We start from the raw sequence: 21,768 nt of genomic DNA, 5'->3' as shown, positions 1-21,768 counted from the left end.
CACCTCATTGAGGGTCTTCTTTTCTGCTGACCCTATACCCTGCCAAGCATGATGTCCTTCTCCAGGGACTGATCCCTCCTGACAACATGTCCAAAGTATGTAAGACGCAGTCTCACCATCCTTCCTTCTAAGGAGCATTCTGGTTGTGCTTCTTCTAAGACAGATTTGTTCGTTCTTTTGGCAGTCCATGGCATATTCAATATTCTTTGCCAACACCACGATTCAAAGGCATCAGTAATTCTTCGGTCTTCTTTATTCATTGTCCAGGTTTCACATGCATATGATGCGACTGAAAATACCATGGCTTGGGCCAGGTGACATCTTTGTTCTTCAACACTTTAAAGAGGTCTTTCGCAGCAGATTTGCCCAATGCAATGGGTCTTTTGATTTCTTGACTGCTGCTTCCATGGCTGCTGATTGTGGGTCCAAGTAAAATTAAATCCTTGATGATGTCAATCTTTTCTTCATTTATCATGATTTTGCTCATTGGTCCAGTTGTGAGGATTTTTCTTTTCTTTATGTTGAGGTGTAATCCATACTGAAGACTGTGGTCTTTGATCTTCATTAGTGCTTCAAGTCCTCTTCACTTTCAGCAAGCAAGGTTGTGTCATTTGCATAACACAAGTTATTACTGAGTCTTTCTCCAATCCTAATGACCCGTTCTTCTTCATATAGTCCAGCTTCTCAGATTATTTGCTCAGCATACAGATTGAATAAAAATAGGTATGGTGAAAGAACACAACCGTGAAGCACACCTTTCCTGACTTTAAACCAATCAGTATCCCCTTGTTCTGTCCGAACAGCTGCCTCTTGATCTATGTAAAGGTTCCTCATGAGCACAATTAAGTGTTCTGGAATTCCCATTCATCACAGTGTTATCCATAGTTTGTTATGATCCACACAGTCGAATGCTTTTGCATAGTCAATAAGACACAGGTAAACATCCTTCTGGTATTCTCTGCTTTCAGCCAGGCTCCATCTGACATCAGCAGTGACGTCCCTGGTTCCACACCCTCTTCTGAAACTGGCCTGAATTTCTGGCAGTTCCCTGTCGATATACTGCTGCAGACGTTTTTGAATATCTTCAGCAAAATTTTGCTTGCGTGTGATATTAATGATATTGTTCTATAATTTCCACATTGGGTTGGATCACCTTTCTTGGGAATAGGCATAAATATGGATCTGTTCCGGTCAGTTGGCCAGGAAGCTGTCTTCCATATTTCTTAGCATAGACAAGTGAGCACCTCCAGCGCTGCATCTGTTTGTTGATATTCCATCAATTCCTGGAGCCTTGTTTTTTGTGAATGCCTTCAGAGCAGCTTGGACTTCTTCCTTCATTACCATCAGTTCCTGATCATATGCCATCTCTTGAAATGGTTGAACATCAACTAGTTCTTTTTGGTATAATGACTCTGTGTATCCCTTCCACCTTCTTTTGATGCTTCCTGCATCATTTATTATTTTCCCCATGGGATCCTTCACTGTTGCAACTCGAGGCTTGAATTTTTTCTTCAGTTCTTTCAGCTTGAGAAACGCCGAACGTGTTCTTCTCTTTTGGTTTTCCATCTCCAGCTCTTTGCACATGTCATTATAATACTTTGTCTTCTCGAGACGCCCTTTAAAATCTTCTGTTCAGTTCTTTTACTTCATGTTTTCTTTCTTTCCTGTCTTTTCAGTGACTTCTTTCTTCATGTGTGATGTCCTTGATGTCATTCCGCAACTCGTCTGGTCTTTGGTCACTAGTGTTCAGTGCGTCAAATCTATTCTTCAGATGGTCTCTAAATTCAGGTGGCATGTACTGAAAGTCATATTTTGATTCTCGTGGCCTTGCTCTGATTTTCTTCAGTTTCACCTTGAACTTGCATATGAGCAGTTGATGGTCTCTTCCACAGTTGGCCCCTGGGCTTGTTCTGACTGATGATATCGAGCTTTTCCTTTGTCGCTTTCCACAGATGTAGTCCATTTGAATTCTGTGTGTTCCATCTGGTGAGGTCCATGTGTATAGTCCCCATTTATGTTGGTGAAAGAAGGTATTTGCAATGAAATTCTATTATTCGATCTCCGGCATTGTTTCTATCACCAAGGCCGTATTTTCCAACTACTGATCCTTCTTCTTTGTTTCCAACTTTCGCGTTCCAATCGCCAGTAATTGTCAGTGCATCTTGATTGCATGTTCAATCAATTTCAGAGTGCAGCAGCTGATAAAAATCTTCTATTTCTTCATCTTTGGTCCTAGTGTTTGGTGCATATGTTTGAATTAATAGTCATATTAACTGGTCTTCCTTGTAGGTGTATGGATATTATCCTATCACTGTCAGTGTTGTACTTCAGGATAGACCTTAAAACATTCTTTTTGACGATGAGTGCAACACCATTCCTCTTCAAGTTGTCATTCCCAGCATAGTAGACTATATGATTGTCCAATTCAAAATGGCCAATACCAGTCCACTTCAGCTCACTAGTGCCTAGGATATCGATGTTTATGCGTTCCATTTCATCTTTGGCGATTTCCAACTTTCGTAGATTCATACTTCGTGCATTCCAGGTTCCGATTATTAATGGATGTTTGCAGCTGTTTCTTCTCATTTTGAGTTGTGCCACATCAGCAAATGAAGGTCCTGAAAGCTTTACTCCATCCACGTCATTAAGGTCGACTCTACTTTGAGGAGGCAGCTCTTCCCCAGTCACCTTTGGAGTGCCTTCCAACCTGGGGGGCTTATCTTCCAGCACTATACCAGACAATGTTCTGCTGCTATTCATAAGGTTTTCACTGGCTAATGCTTTTCAGAAGTAGACTGCCAGGTCCTTCTTCCTAGTCTTAGTCTGGAAGCTCAGCTGAAACCTGTTCTCCATGGGCAGCCCTGTTGGTATCTGAATTCTGGTGGCATAGTTTCCAGCATCACAGCAACACACAAACCCCCACGGTACAACAAACTGACAGACACGTTGGGGATTAAGGAAGTAACAGGTTACAGTTCAGGCTGAGGAACACTCAAATATACAGTTCTTCCATCAGGACAGCCTCTTCCCAGCCATGCTTTGCAGCCACAGCTCTCTGTGGCCCTCAGTCTCTGCCCAAAGGCACTCAGCTTTCTCGCTTTGTGGGCCAGGAAGCCCACTGCATCGTGTCCTGCAGGTCTCTCCGGCTGGTTTCTCCTTTCTTGGTGGTGGTGGGCTCTTTTCTCCTGCCTCTGGGATGGCTCATTTCAAGCCCATCATGATGGCAGAACTGACCAGTTCCTTTGGTGGCCTACAATTACCCTTTCACACAGTTCTGCCCCATCACCTGCGTGGGAGTTATAAGTCCATGGCTAGAAAGACTACATACAAACAGTCCATTACACTACATCTTTTTTGCCATTTCTTCTCAACCTATCTCTTTTTTCTTTCTTCCTACCCAACTCAAAGAAGATTCTCCTAAGGTCTTCCCTTTCAATATTTAGTTCAATCAAGAATTACTTGGTTATCTGAATTTATAATTATTGAGCTTTATTTTTGGAGCTCTACAGTATTTGTACTAGCACTTCAGTTTCTGAATTTAGCCTTACTTTCTTGAAGACTGAGTTATCGTGAATGTAGACAATGTAATACAAGAAAAATCTATTGATAGGCTGTAGGTATTTGTGTGGTAAAATCATGCTGTATGGTCTTAAGCCTTTTAGAAGTTACAGCTAGAACTTGGTGTTGTCCTTAAAAACCTACCAAATACTCTCAAACTGATTGTTAAAAACCAGGTAAAGGTATTAGCACAATTTATGTAAGTTTTCAGAACAGTATAGAATATTGGGGTAATAAGACATTTTTTTCTCATTTTGCTTGTTAAGTCAGTTTGGTCCCTACTGATAGGGATCCATTTTGAATTTACAGATAACTACAAAAACACCCTGAAATATTACAAGAATATAGTTTTGTATTTGCAGATTAATTTGAATTATTACTGCTTTATTATTTTCATCCAAGTTTTAAGACATTTATCATATTACTCTTAACATCAGTAATGTGAGCCTTTAATGCATTTTTTGCAGAAAGAATTAAGACCAGGAGGATTTTACAAAGGCACCATAGAGTTTGGATTTAACAAGTGAGAATTAGTCAGTTGATGGTAAACTTTTTCCTGGCTCATTCTGGTTAGTTGTTTAGGTCCATGTGTATGCAGTCTCTTTAATTAGGGTATAGCCAGTTGGGGAAAAATTCTGTCCAATTTTGCCCCCCCCCCCCTTTTTTTTTTTCTTTTTAAGATCTCGGCATAAGGGAAAGAAGAGTCTTGCCAGACACTGAAGGGGTGGGGATCTCTCCTCCTATTCTGGGCCTCCTGTCATGGTAAGTACAAGGAAATGACCAAAAAAAAAAAAAAAATGGAGTTGGATTCTAACCTGACAGTTAAATGGACACTAATAAGTCTGTAAAACCAACCAGTTACCACCAAGTTGATCCTGACTCATGGTGCCCCTTGTGTCTCAGAGGTGTGCTCCATAGGGTTTTCAGTAGCTGATTTTTTTGGAAGTAGATCAGCAGGCATTTTTTCTGAGGTACCTTTAGATGGACTGGAACCTCCAACCTTTTGTTTAGCAGCCAACCTTGTTAACTGTTTGTAGCACCCAGGGACTTCCAACCAAATTCATAGTTATTCAGTTTTTTTTTTTTTTTTTTTTTGGTAAGAAATTGTTTTACTTTCCCCTGAACTCTTGTCTTGTCCCCTTCTTTCTTTTATTGTTTGGGTAATAATAATTACAGAGTGTTCCAGTGTATGGAGCAATTTCATTTCTGTTACATTAATCCTGTGAGGTGAATGTTTCTTATTTTTCAATCAGCTAGTCAAGTGGAGTCAAGGATAAAATTTTAAATTCATTGTCTTTTATTCCAGGTTACTTCGGAAGTAGGATGTAGTAAAAACTTTTTTTTTCTTTTTTGGGGTGTGTGTTTGTAGGGGGTTGTGATATGGTCATCTGTATGTTCTTTCTGAGTTTACCTTTCTGGACAGAAGCAGGTCCCTTCCTTTCCTGTTCCCTCTCTTTAAGACAGCATTTTTATTCCACAGAAGATGGTACCAGCTCTGCATACCCTGTTTCCTATGCCTACATCTTGACCAAAAAAAGCATATAATGGCCATTTCAGTGACTTGTGGGCCATTTATGGGCCAGCCCAGGCAGAGAATGTGGCCAAGTGAGCTAGCCACATTTTCATCAGTCCTGAGGATACATAATCAGTGCTCCAGGGCCTTTAAAAAAGAAAAGATGCTCTGTGATATTGCCCTGCTTCTACCTTGTGATGTTTCCTAGATCCAAACTCTATTTCATGCTGGTGCACAAAGAAGGAATTGAAAAAGCCATGTTAATTTCAAGCTTCATTAGGGATATGGGTGGAAAATGCTTTTCAGAATTAAAAACAAAAGAAAACTAGTTGTGTAGAAATATCATATTAAAAGGGAGGTGAGGGGAAAGGTAACTGCTCCCGTCTTAAAGCTGAGTCAGTTTTTTCTTAGTTTGTGACATCACAACTTTCTGATGTATACTATACCCAAATATTGATGAACTTTTAATACTATTTCTCTAGACTATATTTGATTTTATTGATTTTTCTACAGAGTTTTTATGCATTGAAAAAGTTTTCACCTAATATGTATATGGCCTGTATGCCAGTGCTAATGAGGGTTTGCACTGCGTCACACACCACATAGATGGTAACATTGTGGTCCTCTTCCCAGAGCTGCTACAGTCTGTGATGCCCAGCAGGCAGTCCTTCCTCCTCTGTTCCCTCTGTGCTGTGCTCTGGAGATCCTCTGGATGCAGTAGTGAAGGGGAGCAGTGTGGTCATGCATCTTGTTTTTTTTAATCATAAAAAAGCACCATAACAAGTTTTTACAAATCTCATGTACAATTCCACCACCAAAGCCCATGAGTTGTATCCCTTTTTAACTAGTCAGTATCCATATATATAAATATGTTTTATATAGTTGGAATCATAACGTAATTTTCTATTTTGTTTATTTCACTAAATTTTCCATGTTGATTCATTAGATTATTATTATTTTTTTTTAAATAATTGTGTTTTCAGTGAAGGTTTACACACCAGTTTAGGCTTCCATTCAACAATTTCTGTACAAGTTATTCAGTGATATTGGTTACATTCTTCACAGTGTGTGACCATTCTCATTATTTCCATTTTGGTTCTGTTTCTATTAATTCAGTTTCCCTGCCCTCTTACATTCTCATTTTTGTTTTAAAGTAATTTTTTACTGTTTGGCTTCACTTAGGTGATTTTTTAAAGGAGCACAGTACTTAGGGGTGGTATTCATTATTTTTTGAGCCAGTCTGTTATTTCGCTATAAGGTGACCACAGGGGTTAGTTTTGCTTCAAGGTTTGAAGAGTATCTCGGGACAAGTAGTTGCAGGGAGTCCTCCAGTCTCAACCTCTCGGATTCATTAGATTCCTAATGTTCATTTTACTAGCTATATAACATTTTTCAGGAGGTCCCTGGGTGGTGCAAACGGTTGGCGCTGGAATACTGCCCTAAAAGTTGGCGTTCGAACCTGCCCAGCAGCATAGCGGAAGAAAGGCTTGGTGATCTGCTTCCGTAAATATTACAGCTAAGAAAATCATACGGAACACTTCTGCTCTATAATACATGGGGTTGTCATGAGTCGAGACTGATTCAATGGCAGTGGGTTTGGTTTTTTTGTTTTATAACATTTTTTAACTTGTTGAACCATTGATTTAAGCAACTATATACTGTATTGTTTTAGCATTTAGGTTGTATATCCTTAATCCATACATTTTGCATGGAGAATTCAGGAGTATCGAACTTACTTTTTATTTCTCATGCATTTAGGTTGTATATCCTTAATCCATACATTTTGCATAGAGAATTCAGGAGTATCGAACTTACTTTTTGCACTGTACTAATTTGAGAGTAACATCTTCCCCTCCCTCTTATACTCCTAAACATTCGTTTTTTTTTTTAATTGTGGTGAAAATACACATACCAGAACATTTGACAGCATAACTACTTCCATATTTATAATTCAATGACACCGATTACATTTTTCATGTCGTGCCACCGTTATTGTTATCCTTTTTCAAGCCATTCTGCCACTATTAGCATAAACTCAGTACCCTCTAAGCAAAAAATGCCCCTTTCCCCTTCCTTCCTCTTTCCCTCCCCTGGGATCTTTGATGTCTATATATTTGCTTATTTCATGTAAGCGAAATCATACAGTATTTGTCATTTTGCGACTGATTTATTTCACTTAGCATAACATTTTCAAGGTTCATCCATGTTGTGGCATGCATCCGAACTTCATTTCTCTTTATGACTGCATAGTACACTACATTTTGTTCATCCATTCATCTGTTGATGGATATTTTGGCTATTGTGAAAAGTGCTGCAGTGAATATTGGTGTACAGGTTTTTGTTTATGTTCCTGCCTTCACTTCTTCTGGGAATCAACCTAAGATTGGCATTGCTGGGTCATATGGTAGTTCTAGGTTCAACTTTTTGAGGAGCCAGCTAAGTGTTTTCCACAGTGGTTGCACCATTTTACATGCCCACCAGCAATGGATGAGGGTTTCAGTTTTTCCACAACGTTGCCAACACTTGTTGTTTTCCCAAAAGTTTTTATATGAGATTGGAGTGTGGTTTTTTCAAGTGTATGAGAAAGCTGGGCAGTGAGTAAGGAAGACCAAAGAAGAATTGAAGCATTTGAATTACGGTGTTGGCAAAGAATATTTAATATAGTGTGGACTCCAGAAGAATGAACAAATCTATCTTGACAGAGGTACAGGCAGAATGCTCCTTAGAAGTGAGGATGGTGAGATTTCGTCTCATGTACTTTGGGCACGTTATCGGGAGTGACCAATTCCTGGAGAAAGGGCAGCATGCTTGGTAAAGTAGAGGGTCATTGAAAAAAAGAACCTTCAACAAGATGTATTGACACAGTGGCTTCAACGGTGGGCTCAAACATAGCAACAGTTGTGAAGATGGCATAAGACCTGGCAACATTGTGTTCTGTTGTACATAAGGTCGGTCTGAGTTGGAACTAACTCAGTGGCACCTGTCATGGATTGAATTATGTCTCCCCAAAAATGTGTGTATCAGTTTGGCTGGGCCATGAGTCCTGGTATAGTATGATTTTCCTATATGTTGTAAATCCTGCTTCTATGATGTTAATAAGGGGGGATGGGTGGCAGTCCTGTTACTGAGGCAGAAGTCAACCTACAAGATTGGATTATATTTTGAGGCAATCTCTTGAGATAAAAAAGAGAGAGGCGAGGGATAGGGGCGGGGGGCTCATACCACCGAGAAAGCAGTGCTGGGAGCAGAGCACGTCTTTTGGACCTGGGATCCCTGCATGGAGAAGCTCCTTATCCGGGGGAGATTGATGAGAAGGCTGCTGGAGAGGGAAAGCCTTCCCCTGGAGCTGATGCCGTGAATTTGGACTTTCAGCCTACTTTACTGTGAAGAAATAAATTTCTCTTTGTTAAAGCCATCCGCTTGTGGTATTTCTGGTATAGCAGCACTAGGGGACTAAGACAGCACCTAACAACAAGCATTAAGAAAATGTATTTGAATGTTTTATAAAGGAAAATTTCAAGCATATACAAAGAGAATAGTACAATGAACACTGACACTATCAATCAGCTACATTAATCATCACTTCTTAGCCACTCTTATTTCATCTTCTAGTCCCCCACCCTCCTGGGATTATTTTGTAGCAAATCCCAAGAATTCTGTCAAAGGGAAAGAATTTCTGATAGCCATAAATAGCAGCCTTAAGAATAGCTACTGGAATTGACGGTGGAGCTTCACTTACTTTCACTTTCACATTTCCTTACATTTTGTCAAGTATTCTTACATGCATTTTACTTGTAGGGGCAGGTAGGGTTTCTTATCCTGGACTACTATATATGAATTTATTTAATAAGAGTTTTGACTAGTTGGCAGTCTCTGCTTTCCCATGTTCTTTAAATGTTTGTTTAATGTTGATTTCCTCTCTGACGTATATACTTACTTTCCTTACCTGTATAGCTTAGCCAATAGCAGAAATGAACCTGGAACTGTGGTGATGGGTCCCTTTTCAGGATTTTATAGGTTACCCCACTGACCTTTCAGAGCTAGATGGAGACTGAGAAGTGCCAGATTCTACAATGCTAAGTGTTCCTCAGGAATACCAGGAAATTGACCGTGGGGAATATACCCTCTCTAAAAAAAAAAAATTTTTTTTTTTTAATACTAATAGTGGAGATAGAAAACGAAAAAAGAAGAACACGCTCGGCACTTCTCAAGCCAAAAGAACTGAAGAAAAAATTCAAGCCTCGAGTTGCAACACTGAAGGATTCTACAGGGAATATATTAAACGATGAAGGAAGCATCAAAAGAAGATGGCAAGAATACACATAGTCATAGTCAGTATACCAAAAGGAATTGGTCGACATCCAACCATTTCAGGAGGTAACGTATGATCAGAAACTGATGATACTGAAGGAAGAAGTCCAAGCTGCACTGAAGGCATTGGTGAAAAACAAGGTTCTGGGAATTAACAAAATACCAACTGAGATGTTTCAACAATTGGATGCAGTGCTGGAAGTGCTCACTTGCCTATGCCAAGAAATTTGGAAGATAGCTACCTGGCCAACCATCTGGAAGAGATCTGTATTTATGCCTATTCCCAAGAAAGGTGATCCAACTGAGCGCAGAAATTATCGAACAGTATCATTAATAGCGCATACCAGCAAAATTTTGCTGACGACTACTCAAAAACGGCTGCAGGAGTATATCGACAGGGAACTGCCAGAAGCTCAAGCTGGATTTAGAAGAGGACGTGGAACCAGGTATATCAGTGCTGATGTCAGATGGATCCTGGCTGAAAGCAGAGAATACCAGAAAGGTGTTTACCTGTGTTTTGTTGACTGTGCTAAGGCATTCATCTGTGTGGATCGTAACAAATTATGGATAACATTGCAGAGAATGGGAATTCTGGAACATTTAATTGTGGTCATGAGGAATCTGTACGTAGATCAAGATGCAGTTGTTCCAGCAGAACAAGGGGATACTGCTTGGTTTAAAGTCAGGAAAGGTGTGCTTCACGGTTGTATTCTTTCACCATACCTATTTAGTCTGTATGCTGAGCAAATAATCTGAGAAGCTGAACTATATGAAGAAGAATGGGGCATCAGGTTGGAGGAAAACTCATTAACAACCTGCATTATGCAGATGACACGACCTTGCTTACTGAAAGTGAAGAGGACTTGAAGCACTTACTGATGAAAATCAAAGACCACAACCTTCAGTATGCATTACACCCCACCATAAAACAAAAATCCTCACAACTGGGCCAGTAAGCAACATCATGACGAACAGAGAAAAGATTGAGGTTGTCCAGGATTTCATTTTACTTGCATCCGCAATTAACACCTGTGGAAGCAGCATCAAGAAATGAAAAGACCCATTGCATTGGGTAAATCTGCTGCAAAAGACCTCTTTAAAGTGCTGAAAAGCAAAGATGTCACCTTGAAGATTAAGGTGCGCCTGATCCAAGCCATGGTGTTTCTATCACCTCATATGCATGTGAAAGCTGGACAGTGAATAAGGAAGACTGAGGAACAGTTGACGCCTTTGAATTGTGGTGTTGATGAATATTGAATATACCATGGACTACCTGGTGGCATAGTGGGTAAGTGCTACGGCTGCTAACCAAAAGATTGGCAGTTCAAATCTGCCAGGCACTCCTTGGAAACTCTATGGGGCAGTTCTACTCTGTCCTATGGGGTCGCTGTAAGTCAGAATCAACTTGAAGGCAACAGATTTACGGGCTACCAAAAGAACAAACAAATCTGTCTTGAAAGAAGTACAGCCAGAATGCTCCTTAGAAGCAAGTATGACGAGACTATGTGGCACATACTTTGGACATGTTATCAGGAGGGATGAGTCACTGGAGAAGGACATCATGCTTGGTAAAGTAGAGGGTCAGGGAAAAAGAAGAAGACCTTCAGTGAGGTGGATTGACACAGTGGGCACAAGCAGAGCAACAATTTTGAGGATGGCGCAGGCCCGGGCAGTGTTTTGTTCTGTCGTGCATAGGGTCACTATGGGTTGAAATGGACTCAAGGGTACCTAACAACAACAATACTAATCAGGTACTGTTTAGAGTTGGGGAGAAATTTGTTTCCAAACTTCTTATCGGGCCAGCACTTTTCAGTTTTTTTTTTTTCTCCTCTATTAACGCCTTCCAGTCTCTATGCTATCATCTATAGCAAAACTAGGCCTCTTTTTTTAAACCGATGAAACTCATAGAAATGATAATTTAAGCAGTTAAGTCAGCTCATGTTTAGCGAAATAATGTTTTTTGAATCATCATTCTCTTAAAAAATCAATGAGTAGTTGGTTCAAATGTTAAGTTATGAGGATTAAATGAATTTTTATGTGTAAAGGGAGAAAATCAGTTCTGTAGCCTACCTTATAGGTAATGTGAAGTGACAGTATTTTTTTTTAAAGAGCGTTTATTTGATATGACTCTGAAAGGTGAATACTTCATGATTTTGTACCCCTGACCTAACTCTCAGTTATGTTATTTTGAAAATCATTAGTGCTATTTTCAGTTTTAAGTAACTACGATAGTTTCATAGGTTGGCTGGATTAGCACCCAAGTGAGTGTGCCAGCAAGAATGAATAAGTAAATGGCTTCTCTGTTTTTTTAACCTGTTACATTATTTCAATTCTGTACTATTAAAAGGTTATAGAAAACTAGGTGAAACAACAACAACAGTAACAAAAAAGAAATAATAGGTGGCTCCATAAAATGATCTTGACAAGAATAAAAATTTAGGCCATATAGTCATAAAGGTTAAAAAGCTAGGTGATGTGGTGCTGAGAAGGCATGTTTTAAGTATATATTTATGTAAGAATTTTCAAAAGCCAGTTTCTCATGTTTCATAGCTTTTTTTTTTTTTTTTTTTTTTTTTACCTATCCACATTGGGTTATGAGGAAAATCTCCCTAAATTCAAAGTCGCTCACATTTTTTTCTCTTTAGTTTTCCTTCAGTGTAAATACTGAGTGTTCTTTAAGTCAAGAATTACCTCTTAAGAATGAATATAGGGTTGGTTAAAAAAAAAAAAAAAAGACAAAAGCCAGCACTTATGATAGAAATATGGGTTCCTTTCAAATGTGACTATGTCCCTTATTATTCCCTTACCTGCTTATTAACCTTAGAGGAAATAAGTAGAAAGGAATAAAACAAAACAGATTGACACAAACATTTCATCTAACAAATTGTTGTTTATAGAGATGAAACGATTTACAGACCTGTTTTACATCCTAGGCACTTACACTTTTGGATGCCCTAAGACACATCATATCAACCTTATTAAAATACACCAACTTCATTAAAATTTTTTTTACCTAAAAAACCTGAGATTTTTGTAATTTCGCTTTTGAAATTATTTGATGATTGGCAGGTATAATTTCTTGACGGTCGTGGTTAGTACCTAGGGAGGTAACAAAATCTAGATGCTAACCGTCAGATAATTTCAGAAACAAAGTTATAAACATTTCAAATGTAGTAAAAGCTTTTATTAAAAAATAGATCGATGGCTTGTTTTCAAATGTCATGAAAGTCTGTATTGAGTAACAGGGGCCCTGGTAGTGCAGTGGTTAAATGCTTGGTTGCTAACTGAAAGATTGGTGGTTCACACTCACCAGCCATTCCATGGGAGAAGGATATGACAGTCTGCTTCAGTAAAGATTTATAACCTTCACAATAGCAAATAAATGGAAACACACCAAAATATTCATCAATGGATGAATGGATAAGCAAACTGTGGTACATACATAGAATGGAATACTACACAACCATAAAGAACAATGGTGAGTCCAGAAAACATAGCATGGATGGACCTGGAGAGCATAATGCTAAGTGAAATAAGTCAAGCATATAAAGACATATATTGCATGATCCCTCTAAGAAGACAAGAATAGATACAGAGAGACCACTGTTCATTGATGGTTACCAGCGGTTGGGATGGGGAAAGTACAGTTTGTACAGGAAAAACTACTTATTTTTGGCGAAGGGAAAGGTGGCACTGATTGTGGATGTAGTGAGCATAGCACAACCAAAGTAATAATGAGCATTTGAGCACACATGGATGGGTATAGGCAAATTGGTATACGGGTAGGCACAGATACGTTCGTAGGTGAGAATGGATAGAAACAGAATCAAAACCATTGCCATTAAGTCGATTCTGACTCATAGTCACCCTACAGGACACAGTAGAACTGCCCTATAGGGTTTCCAAGGAGTGGTTGGTGGATTTGAACTGCTGACCTTTATGGTTAGCAGATGTAGCCCTTAACCACTGGCCCACCAGGGATAGTATCTATAAAAACCAAAAAACCTGACCCGTTCCCATCCAGTCGATTCCGACTCACATCAATCCTATAGGACAGAATAGAATTGCCCCATAGGGTTTTCAGGGAATGGCTGGTGGTTTCGAACTACTGACCTTTTGGTTAGCAGCTTAGCTCTTGACCACTGTGCCACCAGGTCTCCTGGAAATATCTTTGTTTTTGTTCAGTGCCATGGAAAAAAAAAGCTGGTTTCAATTCATAGTGACCCTACGTACAACAGAATGAAGCACTGCCCAGTCCTGTGCCATTCTCACAATCGTTGTTATGCTTGAGTGCATTGTTGTAGCTGGTGTGCCAGTCCATCTTGTTGATGGTCTTCCTGTTTTTTTGCTGACCCTCTACTGTACTAAGCATGATGTCCTTTTCCAGGGCTTGATATCCTCCTGATAGTAGTCCAAAGAATGTGAGACATAGTCTCGCCATCTTTGTTTCTAAGGAGTGTTCTGGTTGTACTTCTTGGAAGAAAGATTTGTTTGTTCTTTTGGTAGTCCATTCAATATTCTTCACCATCACCACAATTCATTGGAATCAGTTCACCTTCAGTCTTCCTTATTCATTATCCAGCATTTGCATGCATATGAGGTGATTGAGAACAGCATGGCTTGGATCAGGTGCACCTCAGTCTTCAAGGTGACATCTTTGCTTTTCAGCACTTTAAAGAGATCTTTTGCGGCTGATTTACCCAGTGCAGTGAGTCTTTTGATTCTTGACTGCTGTTTCCATGGGTGTTGTTTGTGGGTCCAAGTAAAATGAAATCTTTGACAACCTCAGTCCTTTCTCTGTTTATCATGATGTTGCTTATTGGTCCAATTGTGAGGATTTTTGTTTTCTTTTTTAAAATTTTTACTGTGTTTTAAGTAAAAGTTTACATATCAAGTCAGTCTCTTATACAAAAATTTATATACACCTTGCTATATACTCCTAATTGTTCTCCCTGTAATGAGACAGCACACTCTCTCCATTCTCTCTTTTTTGTCCATTCCACCAGCTTCTGACCCCCTCTGCCCTCTCATCTCCCCTCCAGATAGGAGATGCCAACACAGTCTCACGTGTCTGCTTGATCCAAGAAGCTCATTCTTGACCAGCATCATTTTCTATCCAGTTGTCCAGTCCAATCCCTGTCTGAAGAGTTGGCTTTGGGAATGGTTCTTGTTTTGGGCTAACAGAAGGTCTGGGGACCATGACCACTGGGATCCTTCTAGTCTCAGTCAGATCATTAAGTCTGTTTTTTTTTACAAGAATTTGGGGTCTGTATCCCACTGCTCTCCTACTCTCTCGGGGGTTCTCTGTTGTGTTCCCTGTCAGGGCAGTCATTGGTTGTAGCCGGCACCATCTAGTTCTTTTGGTCTCAGGCTGATGTAGTCTCTGCTTTATGTGGCCCTTTCTGCCTCTTGGGCTCATAATTACCCTGTGTCTTTGGTGTTCTTCATTCTCCTCTGCTCCAGGTGGGTTGAGACCCATTGATGCATCTTAGATGGCTGCTTGCTAGCCACTGTCCAAAGTGGGATGCAGAATGTTTTCTTAATAGATCTTATTATGCCAATTGACTTAGATGTCCCCTGGAACCATGGTCCCCAAACCCCTGCCCCTGCTATGCTGAGCTTTGAAGTATTCAGTTTATTAAGGAAACTTCTTTGCTTTTGGTTTAGTCCAGTTGTGCTGACCTCTCCTGTATTGTGTTGTCTTTCCCTTCACCTGAAATAGTTCTTATCTACTATCTAATTAGTGAATACCCGTCTCCCTCTGTCCATCCCTTCCCTGGATTTTTGTTTTCTTAATGTTGAGGTGTAATGCATACTGAAGGCTGTGGTCTTTGATCTTCATCAGTAGGTGCCTCAAATCCTCTTCACATTCAGCAAGCAAGGTTGTGTCATCTGCGTAACATAGGTTGTTAATGAGTCTTCCTCCAATCCTGTTACCCCGTTCTTCTTCCTATAGTCCAACTTCTCAGATTATTTGCTCAGCATATAGATTGAATAGGTATGGCAAAAGGATACAACCCTGATGCATACGTTTCCTGGCTTTAAACTACACAGTATCCCCTTGTTCTGTTTAAACAAGTGCATCTTGAACTATGTACAAGTTCCTCATGAGCTCAATTAAGTATTCCAGAATTCCCATTCTTCGAAATATTTTTTTTCACAGTTCTTCAAAATTTTTCATTCTTTGAAATATTATCTAATTTTTTACGATCCATACAGTCGAATGCCTTTGCATAGTCAATAAAACACATAGGTATCTATAGATAACATGTAAATACAAATGTGTGGGTGTAGTCACAATGTTCAGTGAAGACACAAATAGGGATAGTCCTCAGACATAACCAAACTCTTGCGAGCATTGGCTTTCTGGATTTGAAGGCTTAGGACCATAGTCTCATAGTCAGTTGGTATAACATAATTCACAAAAATCATGATCTGCATCCTAGTAAAGTGAGTAGCATCTGACGTCTTAAAAGCTTGTGAGCGGCCATCTAAGATATAACTATGGGTCTCAGTTCACCAGACATGAAACAGTAAGAAGGCAACCAAAATCACCAGGCAGAAACAAGTCTACAAGAGCCACAACTTCATCTACCCTGAGACCAGAAGAACTAGATGGTGCACAGCTACCATTACTAACCATTCTGACCCAGGGCCACGATAGTTGGTCCTGGATAGGATGGGAGAAAAATATGGAGCAGCACTCAAATTCTTATTTGAGGGGGAGGGGAAAAAAGGGCCAGACAAGCTGGAACAATAGTGAATAGAGGACCTTGAGACTATCGCCCAAGACATGCTTTAAACCTAGAACTGAACCTATCCAGAGATCACCTTTAACAAAATAGCTGAGTGGCACACAAAATAAACGATATTACCTGTAAGACTGGTGCCTTACTTAAACCATCAGTATGAGGCCAAAAGGTCAACAGTTTCTCAAAAGCGAAGATGAGAAGATAAAGGAGCAGGGCAACTGTAATACTAGAAAGGGAACAAACAGAACGCAGTTAAAGAAAATGCTGACACATTGTGATAAATGTAAGTAATGTCACTGAACAATTTGTGTGGAAATTTTCAGATGAGAACCTAACTTGCTGTGTAAACTTTCACCAAAAACTCAATATTATTTGAAAAAAAAAAAAAAAGATTAGAGCCTTGGAAGCCCTGTGGGGCAGTTCTACTTTGTCTTATAGAGTCACTGTGAGTCAAAATCAACTTGATGACAACGGGTTTGGTTTTGGTTTGAGGGAGGTGGGTAGTTGCTATTCAGATCTCTGTATGGCTTTTTCTGTTACAGATTGACACTAAGAGATTGATGTTAGGGAAAGGCTGACTTTTCAAATGGAACAGCTTTAATAGGTATTTCGTATTGGAGTATAGTAGAGCAATAGTTCTTAATCTTTTGGTCATAGAACCTCTTTTTATGTTCTTAAATTATTGAGCTTCCCAAAGAGCTTTTGTTTATGTGGGTTATTTCTCTCTGTATTTACCACATTAGAAATTAAAGCTGAGGTCTATAAAATGTTTTAAATTCATTAAAAATAACAATAACCAATTATATGCAAGTATAAATAGCATTTTTGATGAAAATATGCTATTTTTCCTCATTCTAAAATAGTGAAAAGAATAATACTGTTTTACACTTTTGCAGATATCTTTAATGTTTGGCGTAATAGATGATAGCTGGATTCATGTATCTACTTCTGCATTCAATTTGTTACGATATGTTGTTTTGATTGATAATGTATGAAGAAAATTCAGCCTCACAGAGATATGTAGTTAGAAAAGGAAAGGGTATTTTTTAATAGTTTTTCCAGATAATTGTATTTTCTTTTAGTAGTACACCAAAACTCAACAAGTGGTAGTCCTTTAATGGTAGTTGAAATGTGGAATCTGAAGCTGTTATCAATGAACTTTTTGTTCTCTGTTATATTACATCCAATTGATCTATCTTGTACTTTGAATGGAAATTTTATTTATGAATGATTTTATGACATCATGAATTGGCCATTTGGAAAATAATGGGTTCCTTTGAGTAATGCAGATCTTCCAAATGCTGACATATTTTATTATATAATTAAAAAAAAATCACATTTGGTAATATCACCACTAATCTTTTCAGACAAGTCTTAAGTATTGGAAGGTTGTCAAGTTTATGATGGCAGATAACAGGTTTTCCAAAATTCTTATTTTTGCATAAAAGACTTACCATTAACAATAAATACTCACTATTTATTGTCAGTATCTGGAGATAAGGTATGCCAAATGCCTAAATTACTGTAGTTTGTCTCTCAGTTCTTTTAATTACCTGAAAAACGCACTGCTAGTCTCTTCCAACTCATAGTAACCCCATAGAGTTTCCAAGGTTGTGAACCTCCATGGAAGCAGACTGCCACATCATTCTCCCACAGAGCCACTCACTGGTGGTTTTGGACTGCCAACCTTTCCATTAGCAGGCAACTGCTTTAACTGCTGCCCCTCCAAGGCTCCCTTTTTTAATTAAAATGGTGTTTAATGAAAAAAAAGTGTCTAGCTTGTGACTGAAACGGTTGCACAAGTGCTTTACCTTGAAACAACCATAGTATTTCAGCATGCAGCATATTTTTCTGTGTGTTGTAAAAAATAATTTATTTTTTGTAGTTGTCGAAAATGTATGCAGGAGAACATACCCTAACTCTACAGTTTCAGCATGTACAATTCAGTGATACTGATTACGTTCTTCTAATTTTTTTTTAATTGTGCAACCATTCTCACCCATCTTTTCTGAGTTGTTCCTGTCCCATTAACATAAACTTACTGTCCCCAAAGTTTCCTGTCTAATCTTTTGAGTTACTATTTTCAGTTTGATCTGATAGAGATAAATCTTAAAACAGCATAATGCTCAAGGCAGATGTTCTTTACTAGTTAAGCTAAACTATTATTTGTTTTTAAGAAGACTTCAGGGGATATTTTTGGTTTAAGATTTAAAGATTATCTCATGGCAGTAGTTTCAGTGGTTCATCCTGCCTCCGTGGCTCCAGGAAGTCCGGATTCTATGAGAATTTGAAATTCTGTTCTGCATATTCCTCCTTTTGATTAGAACTCGTCTATATTGTTGTTAGGTGCCGTTGAGTGAATTCTGACTCATGGTGACCCCACATAGAATAGAACGAAACACTGCCGGGACCTGTACCATCCCGACAATCGTTGTCATGCTTGAGCCTATTGTTGTAGGCACTGTGTCAGTCCATCTCATTGAGGGTCTTCCTCTTTTTTGCTGACTCTCTACTCTACCAAGCATGATGTCCTTCTCCAGAGATTGGTCCCTCCTGATAACATGTCCAAAATATGTGAGATGAAGTCTCACCATCCTTGCTTCTAATGAGCATTCTGTATTTGTTTGTTCTTCTGGCAGCCCATGGTATATTCAGTATTCTTCACTAACACTAAGGAAACCCTGGTGGCGCAGCAGTTAAGTGCTATGGTTGCTAACCAAAGAGTCGGCAGTTCGAATCTGCCAGGAGCTCCTTAGAAACTCTTTGGGGCAGTTCTACTCTGTCCTATAGGGTCGCTATGAGTCGGAATTGACTCAACGGCACTGGGTTTGGGTTGGTTTTTGGTCACTAACACTGTAATTCAGAGGCATCAATTCTCCTTCAGTCTTGTCCAGCTTTCACATGCATATGAGGCTGTTGAAAATACCATGGCTTGCATCAGGCGCATCTTAGTCCTCAGAGTGACATCTTTGCTCTTTAACACTTTAAAGAGATCCTTCGTAACAGATTTGCCCAATGCCGTGCATCTTTTTGAGTTCTTGACTGCCGCTGCCATGGGCGTTGATTGTGGATCCAAGTAAGATGAAATCCTTGACAACTTCAGTCTTTTCGCCATTTATCATGATGTTGCTTATTGGCCCAGTTGTAACGATTTTTATTTTCTTTATGTTGAGGTGTAATCCATACTGAAGGCTGTGGTCCTTGATCTTCATCCGGTGTTTCAAGTCCTCTTCACTTTCAGCAAGCAAGATTGTGTCATCTACATATCACATGGTTGTTAATGAGCCTTCCTCCAATCCTGATTTTGAGTTCTTCTTCATGTAGTCCAGCTTCTCGGATTATTTGCTCAGCATACAGATTGAATAAGTATGATGAAATGCTCACAACCCTGATGCACACCTTTTCTGATTTTAAACCACACAGTATCCACTTGTTCTATTCGAACGACTGCCAGTTAGTCTAAGTACTAGTTCCCCATGAGCAACATTTAAGTGTTCTGGAATTCCCATTCATCGCAGTGTTATCCATAATTTGTTATGATCCACACAGTCGGATGCCTTTGTGTAGTCAGTGAAACACAGGTAAACATCTTTCTGGTATTCTTTGCTTTTAGTCATGATCCATCTAATATCAGCAGTGATATCCCTTGTTCCATATCCTTTTCTGGATCCAGCTTGAATTTCTGGCGGTTCCCTGTTGATGTACTGCTGCAACTGCTTTGAATGATCTTCAACAAAATTTACTTGTGTGTGATATTAATGATACTGTTCAATAATTTCCACATTCTCTTGGATCATCTTTCTTTGGAATGGGTACAAATATGGATCTCTTCTAGTCGGTTGGCCAGGTAGCTGTCTGCCAAATTTCTTGGCATAGATAAGTTAGTACTTCCAGAGCTACATACTTTTGTTGAAGCATCTCGGTATTCTGTCGATTCCTGGAGCCATGTTTTTTTCCAATGCCTTCAGTGCAGCTTGGACCTTCAGCACCATGGGTTCTTGATCATATGCTACCTCCTGAAATGGTTGAATGTTGACCAATTCTTTTTGGCACGGTGACTCTGTGTATTACTTCCATCTTCTTTTGATGGTTCCTGCATTGTTGAGTATTTTCCCTGTAGAATCCTTCAGTATTGCAACTCGAGGCTTGAATTTTTTCTTCAGTTCTTTCAGCTTGAGAAATGCTAAGCATGTTCTTCCCTTTTGGTTTTTTGTCTCCAGGTGTTTGCACATTTCATTATAGTACTTGAGCTACCCTTTGAAATCTTCCGTTCAGCTCTTTTAGTTCCTCATTTCTTCCTTTCACCTTAGCTACTCTACTTTCTTTAGTGAAATGAGCACCAGTGCCTTGATGGTGCTAAGGCACTAGCAGTTTTACCCACCAATTCTTTTTGCACCACTAGTGCACATGTCCACACAGTGAAAGAGCAGATAATGTTGTATTACTATGAAAATGGTTTTGACTCACAGCGCCTGTTTCAGGGTCTCAGAATCTGTGGACCTTACTTTGAAAACCACAGTAGTAGAGTATTACTATTTTATGGTTAAGATTGCTGTTGGATTAAACCTTAAGTGCTATCTATAGGTAGGATTTTTGTCTCCTTTAGGAAGTTTACGGAATTGTTGGGATTGTGGTAAGTAGCATATGCAGAAATGGCCAGTCAGTAGAGTTTATAACTCTTAGTACTGTCAGTTGAATATGATGTGGCTGTTGTTCTTTTATCAATTTCTGTGTAAGCAGGTTCCATCATAATTTACTGTCAGGCTTTCTGGTAGATTACAATTATTTTCCTGTACTGTGGAAGTTTATAATGTAAAAAGATTACTTCTTATATAAATTATACTTCTATTCAGGTGCTGTTTCAGTTGGAATTTATTTCTTCCTCTTTTGAAATCGTCTTAACATGAAGTAGATCTTTTGTAACATCAGGCAGATTAAACTAGCAGTAGTGGTTTGCACATGTTTTCACTTTGAGAAATTGAATTTTTAAGATTACATTTCCTTAAAAACTTTTAAAAATCTGTTATGGAAATTTTATGTAATTTCACATCAAAGTAAACATAATGGTGTATAATGAACTCCACACATACCTAGTTTCATCAATTATCAATTCATGGACAGTCATTTTTCATTTATACCCCCATTCACTTCTTCCTTACTCTCCCTTGATTATTTTGAAGCAAATGCCAGACATCACATATTTCATTCTCAAATAGTTCAATGTGTATCTCTCAAAAATAAGAATTTAAGATTTTGAAAAGAGAAAAAAAGACTATATTTGTTTTTTTTTTTTTTTGAAGAACTGTACTGATAACACATGAGTGCCTGATAGAACCATTCTTAACCTCTTTGACATTTTTTGCACCTGTGTGTTCTCTGACTAAGCAGTTGCCGTCAAGTCAGCCCCCACTCGTGGCAGCCCCATGTGTGTCAGGGCAGAATTATGCTCCGTAGGATTTTCAGCGGCTAAGACTTCAGAAGTAAGCTTCCATACCTTTCTTTGCAGGCACCTATGAGTGGACTCAAACCTCCAATCTTTTGGTTTGCAGCCGAACGGGTTCACCATGTGCACCACCCAGGGACTCTGTTCCCTGATTAGAGATGCCTGATAATATGGGATGCAACACTTTTGGG

The 21,768-nt window shown here is 39.1% G+C and overlaps 1 protein-coding gene across 7 annotated transcripts in view; it reads left to right on the top strand.

Moving 5' to 3' along the window:
- The window catches only part of MTMR3 (myotubularin related protein 3), a 202,795-nt gene that overhangs the window by 105,303 nt on the left and 75,724 nt on the right, over positions 1-21,768 (top strand). For all 7 annotated transcript variants that reach the window (XM_064272488.1, XM_064272487.1, XM_064272486.1 and 4 more), the window contains exon 3: positions 4,239-4,320. In XM_064272488.1, coding sequence (XP_064128558.1) covers positions 4,318-4,320 — 3 coding nt within the window. In that variant the 5' untranslated portion in view covers positions 4,239-4,317. The remainder of the gene's footprint in view (positions 1-4,238; positions 4,321-21,768) is intronic.

This window comes from Loxodonta africana, chromosome 19 (genome assembly GCF_030014295.1).
Source record: "Loxodonta africana isolate mLoxAfr1 chromosome 19, mLoxAfr1.hap2, whole genome shotgun sequence".
NCBI lineage: Eukaryota > Metazoa > Chordata > Mammalia > Proboscidea > Elephantidae > Loxodonta > Loxodonta africana.
Note: the sequence above shows the minus strand (reverse complement) of the source record. Positions and strands in the feature narration are given on the sequence as shown.